This window comes from Diabrotica undecimpunctata, chromosome 1 (genome assembly GCF_040954645.1).
Source record: "Diabrotica undecimpunctata isolate CICGRU chromosome 1, icDiaUnde3, whole genome shotgun sequence".
Lineage (NCBI taxonomy): Eukaryota > Metazoa > Arthropoda > Insecta > Coleoptera > Chrysomelidae > Diabrotica > Diabrotica undecimpunctata.
In genome coordinates, this window is record NC_092803.1 from 110,244,605 (window position 1) to 110,263,482 (window position 18,878).

General features: G+C 30.4%; 1 protein-coding gene across 1 annotated transcript in view; it reads right to left on the reverse strand.

Moving 5' to 3' along the window:
• The window catches only part of LOC140452320 (cytochrome P450 4d2-like), a 101,880-nt gene that overhangs the window by 16,207 nt on the left and 66,795 nt on the right, over positions 1-18,878 (reverse strand). The window contains exon 5 of the mRNA XM_072546507.1: positions 9,093-9,161. Within this exon, the coding sequence (XP_072402608.1) occupies positions 9,093-9,161 (69 nt within the window). The remainder of the gene's footprint in view (positions 1-9,092; positions 9,162-18,878) is intronic.

The window sequence follows — 18,878 nt, forward strand, 5'->3', positions numbered from 1 at the left end:
GCATCAAAATGTCTAGATACATTTAAGACTGTTTCATCCTCTCTAAGTGGTGGTTCTAAATATTTTGCAACTGTTATCAGTTTTAATGCATAATCTACCATATTTGATTTTAAATTGTGATTATACTTTCCAAAATATAGAATTTCTCTAAACTTGGCTTGCTCTAGTTCACCCCAATAATAATTTAAAAATTTATTTTCAAATGTTTGAAAATTATCTAAATCATTCTCAATACTAGCAAACCAAGTTGCTGCATTGTCATTTAATGTCATTCTAATATAATCTTTAATATCATTAATATTATTCACAAATCTTAATTTATGTTTTAAACTATTTATGTATACTCTAGGATGCAAATTTTTTATATTACCAAAGAATTTAATCCCAGTCTCATTTGTTAAATTTAAGTAAGGTCTCCCTATGTCTCTCATTTGTGAAATATCATCTATTCTCTGTTCCACATTTCTTATTTGATTACTATTTATTTGGATATTTTGTTGTATATCGTCTAATTTTTCTTCTGTGTTTCTCCTGTCTTCGTTAATTTTTACTTCTAAGTTACATTTCTGTAACTCTATTTTCTGTTCTATATCTATTTTATTATCTTGAATAATCCTCTTTACTTCTGTCCTCTCATTGTCTATCCTTTTCTTGTAGTCATTCCGTATACTTTTTATTTCATTTGCAACTTTTTTCTCTGCAGCTTCAAGTTTTTTATCCATTTGTTTTTCCATTTGTTTTACAATTTTATTATTATTATCTTCTATTTTCTTTTCTAATTTTCTATAATTCTCTTCCAATTTCTGTTCCATTTTTTTCATGTCTTCTTTGACTTCTTGTGAATTCTGTTCCATTTTGTGTTCTATTTTTTTCGTATTCTCTTCCATTGTCTTGTTCATCTGCATCATTAATGACATCAAAGCTGCCATATTGACATTTTCCTCTCTTTCTGGATTCATTTCTGCAGTATCTTGTGGAACTTGAACTAAACTCTCCTTTTGTATAGGTTGTGTTTCTACTTCCACATCTTCTTCATTCTTTTTGCTTCTTGTACCTTTCTTTCCTTGAGACATTTTGAGACTTTACTTGTTCAAATATAATTAAAAATAAAATCTATAATTTTTTCTTTCTACTGATAATTAATTTAATTATATGAGAGCACTTATCTTCCCAAACTAATTCTTTTAAATAGAGAGCCACCGCGTTGGGTGCCAAATTGTTATGATGTGTTTTTTGTTTGAATGATGAGCAATGAGTATTTTAATAATATATAGGGTTTTTATCGCGGTTCTCAAAGAATTAGTTTGTAAGTACTTTTTTAAATTATCTTTATTATAACTATTATGAAACACACATATATATCTAACCTAGCCAATGTAAATATAAAATAAACTATCTTTAAATTGATATTCTTATAAAACTAATTAAATTCTATAGACAATGTAAAATTTAAACAAACTATCTTTAAAATTGAAATTGTTATGACACTAACTAAATTATATTAACAAAATTTTGTACCTTTCTTTCACTGAATGCCTAAATGAACTGTTTTCCACTATATAGATTCTAATCACCACTGAATGTCTTCGTACTTCAGTTATCCTTGTTTTTTGTGAAATTACTTTTTCCAATTATCAGCTTCTACCAATTTAAGATATAGTTTTCTTCACCAGCATTTATACACCACCAACCAAACCAGCAAACAGCATTTATACTTATTCTTCTTTTCAATATACCAATATCCAATTATTATAAGTTGATTTATACTAATCTCCAACCATAATATAATTTAATTTCTTCCAATATACCTTTTTTTATCTTCAATAATTATTTGTGTATAATTATAAATGTGCATTAAATTATATGCATAATTTTTAATCTTCATTTAACTCACTATATTAAACAATTTGACTATTTGTACCTGATTCACTGACTCCAACTAACTTTCATATTTCTTACTAAACTTTTCTGACTGACTTCTTGAAAATTCTGAACAATTTACTTCACTATTCACTAACTAAATGTGTCTACTAACTTTCATAATGAACTGGCCTGACTTCTGACTAAAAAACTGCCATCTTGAATCCAAATCACGGGTATTTATATCTTTTTGGATATTCCAGAATCATCTGGCAAGAGATCATGTTCCAATTTGTTCCATTACTTCTATATAGATGTTCTCGAAAAAATATCTGTTCCATCCACCGACATAATCATTATTCCAGAATGTTCGACCGTAAACAATGGTCACACTCTGCACTCTGGAGAATTCGTTAATGTTCCATTGATAATTTTGTTGACATTTAGGCTTTTCAGATCAGAATAAACATTCAAATTAGTAACTAACACTCTAATTTAATAAAATACACATTTCAAACAATATATTATTATAACCCCACTTTATATTCCTTATAATTCTTAATTTCTATCTGTCACTTCGAGAGTATTTTTGGTTGCCTATGCACATGGCTCACTTAAATATATTTACAACATTAAAATACAACTTTTTACAATTATTATATGCTAATTTCTTAAAATGCCCTCACATAAATATATTTTTATAAAATTCTCTAGTATATAACTTATTTAAAACAACCAAATATCTAATATTATGTAGTATATAACTTATAAATTATTTTCTATAAACCCCAATTGTCACAATATATATATATATATATATATATATATATATATATATAAAATATATTGCATATATGCATAAAATACAAATAAATAGATAATAAATAAAAAATACATATTCTACAATGTTCAATGTCTTGTCTACAATGTTTATTGCAATAAACCGCGCATAACTTTTTCCTTGTACCTCTATCTAGCATAGTTCTTTAATATAGGTTTCTAAAATAAATAGCTTTAATATAGGTTTCCTGATTAAACAATTTCAAAACACAGAGTGCAACATAAACTTAAGTCTAATATCAAAGACGTTTTAAACTCATCCGATGAAGTCTAATTGGTTTCTTGAAAGACATTCAGTTGTTCAACAGAATATGACACCTTGTTTTTCATGTACTTTACTTATATTATATTATTTAATCATAGGTTCTAAGCTTATAGATTAACTGTAGCAATTAGTTACATGTACTTATTGTAATTATTGTACACAATATTGTTTGTGTTAATGGTCATTGTAGCCGAAACACATTAATTTAAATAAAAAAAAAAATTCTCTTGTTGTTCATCATTAATTTTAACTGAACCTTTCACGATTTATGTTATTTAATATTAGTATTTTTATTTATTATTAATAGTAAAATTTAAAGTTTTACAAGTATTTATTGATAAAGACATTTGTGGAAGATAAGTATGCTAAACATCAGTTTCATTACAACCCATTATAGGCCAGTGTCGTATTTACAGATCACGGGAATTTAATTATTTTTTAACCCTTAATTTGTTTAAATATAAAGAAAAATTATTCATCAATATTTTAGGCTGTAGTGAACTAAATTATAATTTTTGTTGAATTATATTTCCAATATCACTTAAATAAAAAAGTTATAAACATAGGAAAAAAATTTGCTGACTTCGTTTAGATTTACACATTTAATAATAATCAGATTGGCCCTTTTTTATTGGTAACTAGAGTATTCTTGTTCATTAAAGTTAAATAAAAATTATGTTCCGTTCCTGAATAAATCTCTCAAATATAAATTATTGAATCATCATTATAAGTTTTATTTTACTTATCTAAAAATAATACAATGGTACATAGACTTATCAAAACGTGCAGTATTTCAGTATTCAGTCGAATGTAAATCTGTGAATAAGTCGTTGTATTTTTTTTTTCATTTGTTTATTGTAATTTGCATAATTATTTTTAATATTTTATGATATTTAGAATAATCTATTCTGCAGTAACCATTAGTATTATTTTAGATAATAAATACATATTTCATAATTCATTAAAGCAATTTTTACGTGGCAAGTTAGGGTCAAAAGTAGTACTTGATATTTTAGATTGCATTTCTGTAAGCCACTGGGTATTTTTTAATAATTTGTTTACCAGTAGAGATTTATTGTTTTAGTTACATGAACAACCGAGCTGTTGTTTCCAAATACAACCAAATTCTTTACACTGACGCCTTAAAAAATGGAGAAAATACTGGTTTTGCTGTCTTTATCGGAAACACAACCTTAGCTATATACCGACCTTAGCCACTCTACAGTATTCATGCTGCAGAATTATACGGAATCCGGAAACTTAATAGCAAATCTCTAGCAATATACACTGATTGTCCTTCAATTCAGTCCAGTTCTGCTTCTTGTTCTAACTCTAAAGAACGGAGTTGTTTATTATTGTGCGCCATATTACCTTTTTTCAATCGTGAAGTCGACGATATGTTCTCTTCGGAAGTAAACAACAAGTGGCACTTATGGCCTGCAACTAGACATTAGTAACCATTTCACAATCGCAAGCTGCGTGCACCATATGAGGACACAGCAATTTTTACAAAATTAACCAAAAAACTAATCAGAGTTTATGAGTTTAATTAAAAACAAACACAAATGGAGTTAAGTAATTAGGAAGAAAAAAAATATTTTGGCCCAGAAGACCCGGTACAAAATTAACTCTGATTATACCTAGCAGTTAAAGTGTTAAAGATTCTGAGTTTATTTATTCTTGTATAGGACTTTAAACAGGTCGCTTCTCACTTGTCACTTCTCGCTGGGGCAACACAGAGAAAGGGCGACTTCTGGGCTGAGGGCAGAATGTCTGTTTGTTCGGGGTCGTGCATATATTGCCGGTACAAGCAGAGAAATATATTTTATCAGGAAATCTCTGATAACACAGGTTTACAAAAAAATATTTTTTAAAATTGTTTGGAATTTCATAACTGATTTTTATGTATTTTTCAGCGCTAATTGCAAAAATGCAATCCATTTTTTTCTATCACTTAAGGTTTTCTCACAAAAAAGGAATTACTTTTTGGTATAATAACAAAATTTTAGCAATTTTTCAAATTTTTTCTTAAGTTAAAGGATTTTATTTCATGTATAATACATGTTATAAACTACATATCTAGTACACTTACATTTCTCTTTAAGCTCATAAGTCCTTATAGTAACGCTTTTGCTTTCCGTCGAAGCTTCTTTTATTGCTTTTCCGGCTGTGTACTCGTTGAGGGTCATCTCGTTTTAGCATTCAGTAGTAGTCTGCTATTATGTTGACGTTCCATCTTCCTTGATACCTTATTTCCATTTCCTTGATATCTTGGTGGAATCTTTCGCCCTGCTCTTCACTTACATCACCAAGGTTTGCAGGGAGGTAGTCTAGATGTGAATGGAGGAAATGAACTTTAATGCTCATGTTACATCCCAGCTTCTTAAAGTTGTCGAGCATGTCTGCGACGATTGTCTTAAAGTTAGGATCTTTTTTGTTTCCTAAGAAACCGGTAACAACTAGTTTAAAAGACGTTCATGCTGCTTTTTCGTTTATTTCCATTTTGTCCATAAAATTGGGTCTCTCAACAGTTTTCTAATGTCTGGTCCGACAAAGACTCCTTCCTTTAGTTTTGCCTCGGATAAACCAGGAAACTGTCCACAAAGATACTTGAAACACTCCCCTTCTTTTGGCAACGCCTTAACAAATTGTTTCATTAACCCCAACTTAATGTGGAGTGGTGGTAGTAATACCTTTTTGGGATCCACAAGGCTTTTCCTCTCAACATTTGCAACCCCCACCTGTAAGGTTTTTCTCAAGGGCCAAACTTTTTTAATGTAGTGTTGCTTTCTGTCTCTACTGTCCCATTCACAGAGAAAGCAAGGGAACTTTGTATAACCACTTTGTTGACCAAACAGCATTGAGATCACTTTCCAATCACCACATAGTATCCATTTATGGTCTGAATAGCAGAGTTTGTTTAAAACCAGTTTGAGGTTTTCATAACATTCTTTCAAGTGAACAGAATGTCCAACTGGCATAGAAGCATACTTATTGCCATTGTGTAGAAGCACTGCTTTAAGGCTTCTTCTTGAAGAATCTTTAAAAAGTCTCCACTCATCAGGAGCATATTCTATTTTGAAACGTGTCATAAGTCCAGGAACATCACTGCAAAACACCAAGACCAAGATACCAAGAAAAGGACGTACCCGGAGCCAACATATTTTTATCTTTTAATCTAGACCCTAAAAGTTCTGCCGAGTCTTTAGGAAGACCTAGGTCTCTAACTAAATCATTCAGTTCAGATTGTGAAAATGGAACGGGATCGGTTGTGCCAGGATCGTAGCCATCACTGTCTTCTTCACTTTCACCTAGCTGAGCCAATGGCTCGTGGTCATCTAAAATACCATCCAAAGAAACTGGAGGAGAGGGTATTGGTACTTCAGGTCCATGAGGAACAGGGTGAATGGCTGATTTGATGTTAGGGTAAGAAATATCCTTTTTGTTTTTCAAATTGAAACCTTGAACATTGCAAGAACAAAAATAGCAGTCATCACTATGGTTTTTGGGCTCCCTCCAAACCATTGGTATTCCAAAACAAAATGACTGCTTTTTACCTTGAAACCGTTGTCTCAGTTCTTCAACACACACTGAACAAACTTTGTGTGGGGCCCAAGACTTGTCTTGATCACCCAACTTTATACCAAAATAGGCAAAATATACCTTTTCAACAAAATCAAAAATGTTTCTTTGTTGCTTTTTAACTGTATAGTTACCACAAATGTAGCAGAAGCAATCTGGTGAGTTGATACATCCTCTGGTAGCCATTTTTCATAGAACAACTTCACACCACAAGAAAACAATCTGTTTAGGCTGATGCCTTGAATTTATGTTCTTTGTAGTTCGATAAAAAAATCACTGAAAGTTATTTGATTCACACTTTATTGCCAACTATCCGTGTGTCACGAGATATCATTTAATACTACTCTCACAATCACTACTACAAATCACTAGTAACCACAGCACGTGAACAGCACAGAGTGAAGAGATACTGTGAACTGAAGAACAGGTAGCAGAAGCTCACTGCTTGGTGATGGAGAGGGGGATGGGCACTGTGGCAGACAGGCACTGACATAAAAGATGCTCAGTGAGTCAGTAAGTGGATGGCGAGGAAGGAGAGGCAATGGACAAGAACCGACATAAAAATAATGCTGGTTTCTCCTAATCAACATTATTTTACATACAACTTGTATAGTAAAAAAACAGCTAAGTAACTGAAAATACCTTAAAGTATTTTTTATACTTATTAAAGTAAAACAGTTCATAAAGATCCAAAAAACAAAAATTCAAACTCACTAGATTACGGAACTATGTATAAAAATATCGAAAAAAAGCTAAAAATAGACAAGCAGTTTGTGGAATAACTGTACGTGATGGAATGTTTTCACTATTTTTCCCAAAATTAGCGTTGAAAATACTATAAAAATCTCTTATTCAATTTTAAACAATTTTTATGTCGCAGACCTGTGTAATAGATGTAGACATTAATAAACAATAAAGCAGAAGAAATTGGGGTAAAGTATGTAGCAGACCAGCAAGCAAAACAAAAATAAGATAAATTATAATGGATTAAGTTATATACAAGTGAACACTGAATTCATATTTAATGGTGTTTGGGCAGAAGTCCTCCAGTCTTTTTATATTTCGAAATAACCTTTGTTTTTATGTACAACCCAAAAAATTTGTATGTTCAGTACTTTTATAATCAAGTAATAATTACTATATTTTTGTTCGATTATATTTGTAATAAGTTGTCATACCTCCTCTTCTTTTTCTCGTAGCACTACAACCCGGGGTGGGTTTTGGCTGACTGCACAACTTGCTTCCATCTTGAACGGTTGTTCGTAATAGTTGGGTCAGTGGGTAGCCCCATTGTTCTTAGATCTGACCATATATTGTCTCTGCATCGCATTCGTGGACGTCCTAATGGCCTTCTTCCTGTGGGGGCTTTCTCCCATAATAACTTGGCAAGGCGGTTATTAGGAAGTCTATGGACATGGCCAGCCCATCTTAAACAATGGGATTTAATCTCTTGAACTATATCGCTCGTTCTATATATCTGCTTGACCCCAGCATTTTTTCTCATTCGGTATTGGTTGCTATTAATGTCGTGATAAGGCCCAAAGATTCTTCTGAGGATTTTCCTCTCAGAACATGTAAGTTTTCTTTCAGTTTCTTTGGTCAGGGTCCACGTCTCACACCCATACATGAGCACCGGTCTAATCACCGTTTTATATGTATATTCTAATCTTAAATCTGTCATACCTAGATATCATGATATGCAAAAATCTGAGGTAATGTCTTGACATTTTTGATTATTTTTATTATTTATTTTAGGTATCATTTAATTTAAAACGAAATTTGTACTTCTACTTTACCCAGTTATAAAGGTATTGCATATGACTTAAAATATTTGTTTAAAACCTGATTTGTTGTAATTTGCATTTTTGATTCTGCTATTGGCATGTTTGATTTATGTCTATTTTGTTAAAGTGTGTGGAGAGTTCTATATTAACTTTTACTTGGCTGAACTTTCTAACCATATATTAGAAATAAAAGTTGTAAATCAGTAGCAATTATTTATTTAGTACTCTCTCATAATCTTTCTTTCTTTTGGAAAATATGAAGATAATTCTGATAGGAATCTAGAGCTACCACATAAATGAAGTGTTTGAATGTATTTTTTTAGTATGTTTAAATTACTCAGAAAAAGTTAAAGGTATTTTCATATGGTTCTCATAAATAATTCACTTAAAATCTAGGTGAGTTTTCCTTGTGCGTCTAAAAAAGACAAGGGGGCGCCTTTTATTTTCTCTTTTCTTTTAATACCAAATTCTATCTACTTCAATTGGTACGTTTGAATCGATTTATTTTTATTAAAATATACCCCATACTAGATTCGGGTATATACCAATGTCCCAAAGCTAGCCGTTGTATCTTTCAAAATACCTGAGCGCCATTTTGCAAAGTGAACATAATTGATCTTGGAATTCTTTTTTTCTATACTCACCTTAGTCTAAAGTTTGTTAAAATATAATTAAAAGTTTAAAACGGTTATTTAAAGAATGATAGCTTTAAATTTAAAACAATTATTCTTACCAATATTTAATAAAAAATATATATATACCTGAACTTCTGGATTATTTGCCAATGAATACAAAGCAAAACTAATAGCAGATGATGTCGTATCATGACCCTACAAAAAAAGGTAATTACTAATAATTAACAATAAAAAAATTTTAAAGCACGCATAATACACATGTGAATAATTTTCAACCGGTCTTGTAAATATTTAGTTTTTGTTTTGTCTTTACTTATCAGACTGAGTCTTTATATGTTTTTTTATTTCTCAGCTTTTACATTTATAAAAAGGAGTAGGTTTTATAAAGTTTTACCATCGTATAGTTTCTTGTATTAATCTTCCGTGTTCTGTAAGTTTTTTCATCTGCATAACCAAATTACTACCTGTAGAATAGCGGGTAGTACTCTTTTACAGTTCCCAATAAAGAGCAGACTACTTCAGGGCTTGACAACTCAGCCCCTTCGTCAGCTACTGTTTCTCTCATGAGCTCCCTCCTAAGAGAAAACGTATGGTGGTAATTGTGTTCTCCATCTAAACCCCATATATCCTTCCTCTCCCACACATCGACCGGAAGGTCGTTAAATATTCCTGAAGGGGGCAGCAGCGAGCGGCAGTACCAAGATAAGGCACATAGGAAATGATCATTGACCGGCTTATTATTGGATTTTCACAAGCGGCAGAATGGTTGCGATTTTGCGATGCAATAGGACAGGGAAAGTCTGTTATGGAATACTATGCGTTTATTTCTTCTCCGGACTAATTCTTTGTTTTGGGATTAAACAGAATATATTGACATGTATAAATTTATTATATTAGAGGATGAAAATTACACTCTGCTTGTTATTTCTTAAAACTATGAATATATAAGTTCTGTTATCTACAATTATTTAACGATGTTTCTGGATGGATTTGAGTACAAGAGATTGGACTCAAATATTAATATTAAAATAGCAAATACGGATAGCTTATCGAACAAAGAAATAAGAGAAATAAATTATTATTATTCCATAGATACGAAGTATTAGGTGAATAAACTAGCGAAACTTATTTATTCTAAATAGGAAAATATTTATGAAGAGTATTGATTCTGATTTCTAACAGCAAATAATTATTAGTGATTATACATGAGAACTTTTCATAATTGTAAATAACATATACCAGGTGACTAAAAACTATATAGAAATACATAGATACTTTAATTATCTTACATGTGAGTAGGTAGGTACATTACACCTCCTTTTGTAAGAATGAAAATAATTGTAAAATGAATTTTCATTTAAATGGTATAAAACATTTGTATACATTATTATTTTATTTTAACACATTTAAATAGTTTCTTTTAGTCTCGATAGTCTTTCACTTCGTCTTATCGGTGTAGTCTCTGTGAAACTAGTCTCTTCACACTTTTTGGATTCACTATAATTATTGTCTTTATTATGTTTACAATCTATACTTAAATCTGTCTCATGTACATGTTTTCGTTTACTTTGACATATATTTAGTGTTAAACAATTTGTAATTTGTTGACAACTATGTGACGGATTTCTACGAAATCGTCGGTAAAAATATTTAATTATCCTGTATAAAATATAAAGTAACATACATTTTATCAAAAATAAGATTGCATAAGTGAAATAAGAACTATTTTTTATTGTGTCTGAAAAATTAATATTTGTTTCTGAGGTCATTTTCTCTAAATTATCTAGTTTATGGCTTGCTAAATTTAATGCATCTCGATCGAGATTATTTAATTGTAAGGGAACAAGGTGTAATTTGGATTCATTATTTATCTTAATATCATCACAACAGACTTCTGGAAGGGATAAATCTGGAATGATAGACTGAAAATTACTTTCTTTTGGATTTGAGACAGATATCAAAATAGTTGATCCGGTGTAAGTTTTGCAATTATTCGAAGTAGAAAAAATACCTGTGTTTGAAAGAACAATAGATATTGGCGTACTAGTCTGACAGCTTAAAGTTAAATCTGTTGGTTTGGGTAAAACATATATCCAAGAATTTGGTTTGTTTAATTTATGCCAAATTTCATATTCTGTTTGAATTATACGAGTATCGCAACTAGATGGTATGTTTGTTATTGAAGTTAACAATTCAGTTTCACAAATTGGATTAGTGTGTGTAAATCGGAAAGTATCAGGATTTTTGCAAATAAGTTTTTCTTCATCTAATGAATAACAGTCTTCTAATGTATCAATAGTAACATAAATGTTTCTATTTTCTGAAAGAACAAGATATTTGACAGATGGAAGAATAAAGGTAAGTCTCTTTAATGTTGGATGAATTATAGGAAGAGATATTAGTTTAAAAAGAGAATAAGGAGTATTACTAACCAAAGGTATACTAACTGTAATTAAAATCTTGTTATCAAAATATATATATTTAAGTAAAATGATATCGAAATATTTATGAGCATAATCGATAGTCAATGGAAATGGATAAGTCGATGTACTAGGTAAATGCGTTACCGTTTTAGATAATTCTTGAATTAGTTGCTCAGGTGTTATAACAGAAGGATGAAGGTTATTATTTCTTGCAAATAGAATAACGTTTATTAAAGTAGAATATTCTTGTTGTAATTCTGTTATAAAGAAAGTTAGTAAGGTAAAATGTTCTTCAATTTTTTGTTTTAAATCTAAATTAAAATATTTATTATTCATTTTATCTGTGTAATTGGTAATTGATTCAAAATTTTTATCAAAAATCACTTTGTTTCGGTCTAGATTTGTAATAGAGTTATTAAAATTTGCAATCGTGGCTTTTACTACATGAATTTGTTGTTTTAGTAAATCAAGAAGATGATTTTCGTTACTTTCAGCTTTGTTAATAGCATTATTGAAATTTTCAGCATCATCACTGTCTAAGGTACCGAATAAGGTCCTGAAAACAGATCCAATTGCATTAAATAGAGCGCGTTTTGGTCTAAAATGTTCATGCAGAATTATGTTTTTTAAAGTTTGTTCATCTTGAAAGAGTCTAGGTATGATTTGTCCTAAGAGTTTTAGTGAAGTATCGCATAATCGTAATTCAATAAGAACTGGTTTGTTTTGACACAGTCTTAATGTTTTTTGATAGGTGAGATCTACAAAATTTAATTTGTCTGTAAAAGGTTGTAAAGGAATATGACTTAATATGTTCCAATGAGTTTCAATAAATTGAACATTTTTTATGTGTTCGTAATAGATTCCAGGTGATTTGTTGATAGGAGTATTGGTATATTTCTTGTGAATTTGTTCACTATTTGTCAGCCATATTATTGCATACCTGAAACAAAAGCATGTTTCAATCTATTCATGTGAACTTTTATTGGTTTTTTATTTACTAAAATTGTGCAATTGACAGGAGAATTTATCTCTAGAATTTTATAAGGTCCATTATAATTTTGTGTAAGTTTTTTGGTTTGACCCTTCTTTGTTTGCTCATTTTGGAGATATACTAATTGTCCTTCTAAGAAAACGGTGTCATTAATCTTTTGGTCATAATATTTTTTACTGACTACTTTAGATTCTAATAGATTCGTTTTTGCTAACTCATGAGATTTTCTAAGCTTAAGTGTTAAATTATCTAAATAATCTTCATATGTATATTTGAGTTCTACTGGTCGTATTATACTGCTAGGTAGATTAGGTGTATATCCAAATATTAGTTCATATGGTGTGAATTTGGTTGAAGTATGATTAGTTGTATTATATGAAAACATAGCAAAATCTAGCCATTCGTCCCAATCGGATTGATCAGCTTTAATATAATGTTTAAGGTAGTCTGCTAAAGTAGCGTGACTCCTTTCTAATGCAGCATTTGATTCTGGATGATAAGCAGTACAATTTATATGTCTGATTTTAAAAAGCTTGGCGATTTGAGAAAATAATTTGGAAGTAAAATCTCGGCCTTGATCAGTAACTATTATATCGGGTTTTCCAAACTTGCAAATAAATCCACGAACCAGATTTTCAGCGATAGTCTTGGTTTCATGATTCGGAATTGCATAAGCTTGAGAAAATTTTGTTAAGTCATCTTGTAATGTTAATATGAACTTATTACCTGACTCGGTTAAAGGTAAAGGACCTACTATATCTAAAAATATTTTTTCTAATGGATTTGAGCTTGTTGTTGTTATCTCCATGGGCTTTACGAATTTTTTTCTAACGAGTTTATTTTTCTGACAAGATTCACAGGTTTTTATAAAGTTTTTAATATCATTTTTCATATTATTCCATTTGAAATGTTTTTTTATACGATTGTATGTCCGATGAAAACCAGAGTGTCCAGCCGTAGGACTAGTGTGATTCTCTTGTAATATTGTAGTTATTTCCTCAGGTTCAGGATTTGTTAGTATATCATGATAAATGATAATAGATATATCAGTTTTTCTAAAAATAAATCTAATCATAGATCTAATTTTTCCCCAACTTAATTTATCGTAGCTAAAAGTTATTCTGGGTAGGCAAATTTTTAATATTTTATCGTTTAATAACCAGTCTCTTAATTTTATTAGGGAATTAAATATATCTTCATAAGAGGTATTGTCCCAATAATTATTTTTTATAAATATGTAATAAAAGTTTTTATTTTGATCAGAAATATATATAATGTCATTTAGTCTTGGATTTTTGGCTTTCAATTTTTCTATATGACTGAATTGTTTATTTATTTGTTTCTGAACGATCTCATTAAAATTTAAATCTACGGAAACAAACAATGCTAAATTTTGTGAAAATGATGTAATCTTTTCATTTGTTTCTTTTATATTATCATTTGTTATTAATATAGTTTCGGATTTAGATAAGAACTGTGAATAAGTGTCATTATTTTCTTTACTCATTTTGTTTATTTGTAAGGTGATTGTTGCCGGGTTTTTGTTTTCTTCGCAAATATTTGTTTCAGATATGGTTAAAGGAGGACGACTTAAACAATCAGCATTTTGATTTAATTTACCTGGTTTATAAATAATTTCATAGCTATATTCTTCTAATGCTAATCTCCACCTAACGAGTCTTGATCCGGGATCTTTTACATTAAATAGCCATGTGAGTGGTTTATGATCCGTATAAATGAAAAATTTATTTCCGTACAAATATGGTCTAAAGTGTTTAACACTCCATACAATTGCAAGTAATTCTTTTTCTGTTGTGCTATAGTTTGATTCCGCTTTGTTCAAGGTACGACTAGCATAAGCAATAGGTAAATCATCTGGTACTTTACCTTGAGAAAGTATGGACCCTATTGCATAATTACTAGCATCCGTTGTTAAGACAAAGGGTTTGGTAAAATCTGGATACTGAAGTATTGGTTCTGAACAAAGTATTGATTTCAGGTTCTCAAATGACTGTTGTTGAATGCTTGTCCAATTAAATTCAACATTTTTCCTCAGCAGTTTTGTTAAAGGTTGTGTTAAAGCACTGAAATTTTTTATAAAGCGTCTATAATAACCAGTGAGACCCAAAAAGCTCTTAATATCTTTTTGTGTTCTGGGTATAGGAAAATCTGTAACAGCACATACCTTTTTTTCGTCCGGTTTGACACCAAATTCAGTTATTAAATGTCCTAAATACATTACTTCGCGACGAAAAAATTCGCACTTATCTGGTTGTATTTTTAAGTTGAATGTAGACAATTTTTCGAATACTTCTTTTAATCTTTTATTATGATTTTCTAATGTATCGGCATGAATGACTATATCGTCGAGATAGACAAAACATCTGTAATTTTGTATTCCTGAGAGGACAGTATTCATTAGCCTTTGAAAAATACTGGGAGCATTTTTTAATCCAAATGGCATTCGTGAATATTGATAATGTCCAGACGGAGTTGAGAAAGCAGTCTTTGGAGAATCCTCAGGATCCATTTTGATCTGGTGAAATCCTGATGTTAAATCTATTGTTGAAAAATATTTTGAATGACCCAATTGGTCTAATATATCGACTATATTCGGAAGTGGAAATGAATCTCCTATAGTAATATCATTTAGTCGTCGATAGTCTATAACAATTCGCCATTTCTTCTTTGCTGAAGCATCGGCCTTTTTTGGCACAACCCAAAGGGGCGAATTCCATGGCGAAGTTGATTCTTCGATAATACCTTGATCTAGCATACCTTTTATTTGAGTTTCGACTTCATGTTTGTGTACTTCAGGATACCTGTATGATTTAGTGCTAATAGGTACATTAGAATTTAAAGGAATTTTGCAAGTTATGGCATTTGTACTGGTAAGTTGATCTCCTTCCAGATAAAAGATATGATTGTACTCCTTGCAAATAGAAATTAAAGATGATTTTTCTTCACTATTTAAATGATCTGTTCTCAAGGCATTTTTTAATTTAGCAATTCTGTTAGAATTCGTATTATCTTTATAAGAAGACATTTTTCGTATATTTGCATTGTTTTGTAAATTTGGAATTTTTTCTATTGCTACTTGAATATCGTTTAATTCAACATCCGTTTCAGTAGTGTTTACGATTGAGGTTAAAAAGAAATCATTTTTTACTTTAACAACACTAGGACATAAAAATACACCTTTAAAGATTTCGCGTTCGGGACATAATCCTTCGCTTAATTCATTATTTATTACTTTAATTTGAACAATTGTTTCAGTTCTTGCGGATAGAATAGTTTTATTACTTCTTGAGTTAGAATTAGAGTTTTGATTTAGTATAAGATCGTCTGAACAGGATTTTTCTTCTGAACAGGATTTTGATTTATGATTTCGTGAAGAGTTACAAGTTTTATTTGTGCATATCTCAGTGGATTTTACACATTTTGGACTTGAATTTTCTTTGGATTTAGAGTTAGATTTAGATTGAATTGGATTGGATAGTAGTTCTTCACTACTTAAGGTTATTTGGATATCATTGGTTTCTAAATAAGAATGATCCTCTATGGATTTAGCATCATAAGGAAATATTTCATCGATATTAGAACTTGTCTCGATATTTTGATCTCTCAGAAATTCGTCATTGTCATTGTTTAATGGAGATTTTATATATTCGATTGAAATAGAACAATTTTTAAAGTTTAATTTATTTTCTTTATAATCAATTTGGCATTTATTTATTTCAAAAAAATCGCTACCTAATATACCGTCGAAATGAAGAGGAAAATCGTCTTCTACGACATAGAAAACATGAGTTTGGACAAAATCTTTTATCTTGAAATTTACGTTACAACTACATATAGTTTTATTTGGATTTAAGACATTTTTATCAATGCCTCGTAGAGTAATAGACTTAGAATAAATTTTTGGAATGTTTAGTATTTTTGAATATTTAATTAAAGAAATATCTGCGCCTGTATCGATTAGAAACTTGCAAGAGGATGGATTAGAATTATTTACTAAGGGTAAATCTACATAGGAAGTGACTGAGAAGTTGATGGTTGTGATACGGCCTGAACTGAACGAACTCCTCGAGAATCGACCGTTGGTTGTCGAGGATTCTGGAAGTTTAAAGAATTTGTTGGATTTTTGTTTTTATTGTTAAATTCGCGTTTTCTACATTCTTCTATAACGTGACCTGGTTTTTTGCAGTATCTGCAAAAACGTTGGGAAGTGTTGGTATTTTCTTTTCTTAAGTTTGGAGGAAAATCAGAATTGGAATTTGAATTTGAAGGTTTATAATTTTGATTTTGAGAATTTGACCTTTGAAGATTTGAATTAGGATATTTTGGGTTTTGAAAACTAGAATTTTGAAGATGTCTAACATTTCTATCTGAATTGTTTTTATATCGACAGTTATTTGAGGAATGGTTATTTCGTTTGCAAATATTACAGAATGGTCTGAAAATTTCTTGTCTTGATAACTGTTCTTGTTCTTCGGCAATTGCTATAGCAACAGCTCTTTCTAAGGAATCTGGATTTCGGGCTTTGATTAAAATAGAGAGGTCTTTGTTTAATCCTCTAATAAAGACATTTAGTGCTTGAGTTTTTAAGAGTTTAGTACATGCATTTCTTGCATCTGGAGATAAGTCTGGATCAAGTGTATTTATTAATTTTATATAGCAATTTTCAACTTTATTTGCAAATGACATTACATTTTCACTGGGCATCTGACGTAAGGAATGTAATTCCAATTGCCACTGACCTTCAGTTCGGCGTTCAGAATAAGCATCTAATAAGAAGTCTTTTAAATCTTTCCATTCGTCAAATGTTCTGTTTCTAGTTATGGCCCTAGCTTTATCGGTTAATTTAGTTTCTATAATGGCTAATAAGATGGGTTTGGATTGCGGATTTACTAAATTGTATGCTTTATCACAATTGTCTATGAATTCGTATAATTTTGATTTTGTACCATCAAATCGAATGAGAAGTTTTTCAGCTATTTCAATTGATACTGACATTTTATTTGAATTAGAAGTAGAAGAATTTGAAAGAGAATTTGAGTCGGGAGAAGGTATTTGTTCGTCAAATAAGTTACTTATATCAGGATATAAAGTAGACATACGTTTACAAGATTTTTAAAATATGAGACAGAATTTAAGATAGAATGTACTTACAAGTAGAATATTGTTGTTGGTCGCATAGTCTATTATTCCACGGGTTCACCTCTACTTCCGATGGAACTACAATTGGGTTATGACTGGAACTGGATTTCGAACTGGATGTACTGGACCCCAATGTAATTAGTTGTAGTGGCGATTTTTCCACACTGACAGTTTTTTTTTGAATGATTCCTCGAAGGAAACAAGTCAATTCAAAAATTCCTCAGCTCTCCTTCTATCAGCAATCAGAGGAACTCTGCTACTAATATCCCACTTCTGACACCAAATTTTGTTATGGAATACTATGCGTTTATTTCTTCTCCGGACTAATTCTTTGTTTTGGGATTAAACAGAATATATTGACATGTATAAATTTATTATATTAGAGGATGAAAATTACACTCTGCTTGTTATTTCTTAAAACTATGAATATATAAGTTCTGTTATCTACAATTATTTAACGATGTTTCTGGATGGATTTGAGTACAAGAGATTGGACTCAAATATTAATATTAAAATAGCAAATACGGATAGCTTATCGAACAAAGAAATAAGAGAAATAAATTATTATTATTCCATAGATACGAAGTATTAGGTGAATAAACTAGCGAAACTTATTTATTCTAAATAGGAAAATATTTATGAAGAGTATTGATTCTGATTTCTAACAGCAAATAATTATTAGTGATTATACATGAGAACTTTTCATAATTGTAAATAACATATACCAGGTGACTAAAAACTATATAGAAATACATAGATACTTTAATTATCTTACATGTGAGTAGGTAGGTACATTACAAGTCATTGCATTAATATTCTCAAGAAAGTTATGCATGATGTCTAAGAGAATGACTCAGATGTTGTTAAGCAGACCGAATGACGACCAGCACTACCTCGAGTGGGGAACTTCAGCTACTAGTCCACAGAAATTAAAACTCAGAAAGGTAATAAATGTCTGTACATGGAACGGTACAAGGTCTAAAGACAATCATAGGTAAGCTGACAATTATTGAAATAGAGCTGGCAAGGTATAACATTTAAATTTTTTCTGGACTAGCTGAAAGACATTGGTTAAGGGAGGGCCATTTTAGAACACATAATGGTAATTATGTTTACTTCTCTGGCAGTGAAGCCCAGAACTATACAGTTGATGCCATTTTTATTTCACCAAGATTTGCCTTGTCTCCAAAGTTTATCGTTGAATTTAAAGCTGTAAGCAATAGGACAGTTCTCCTTAAATTGGAAGACAAAACTACATAAACTTAATATCATACAAGTTTATGTGAAAATAAGTACAGCAGATGACATAACTGTTGCAGTTTCGCAACAATATATAAA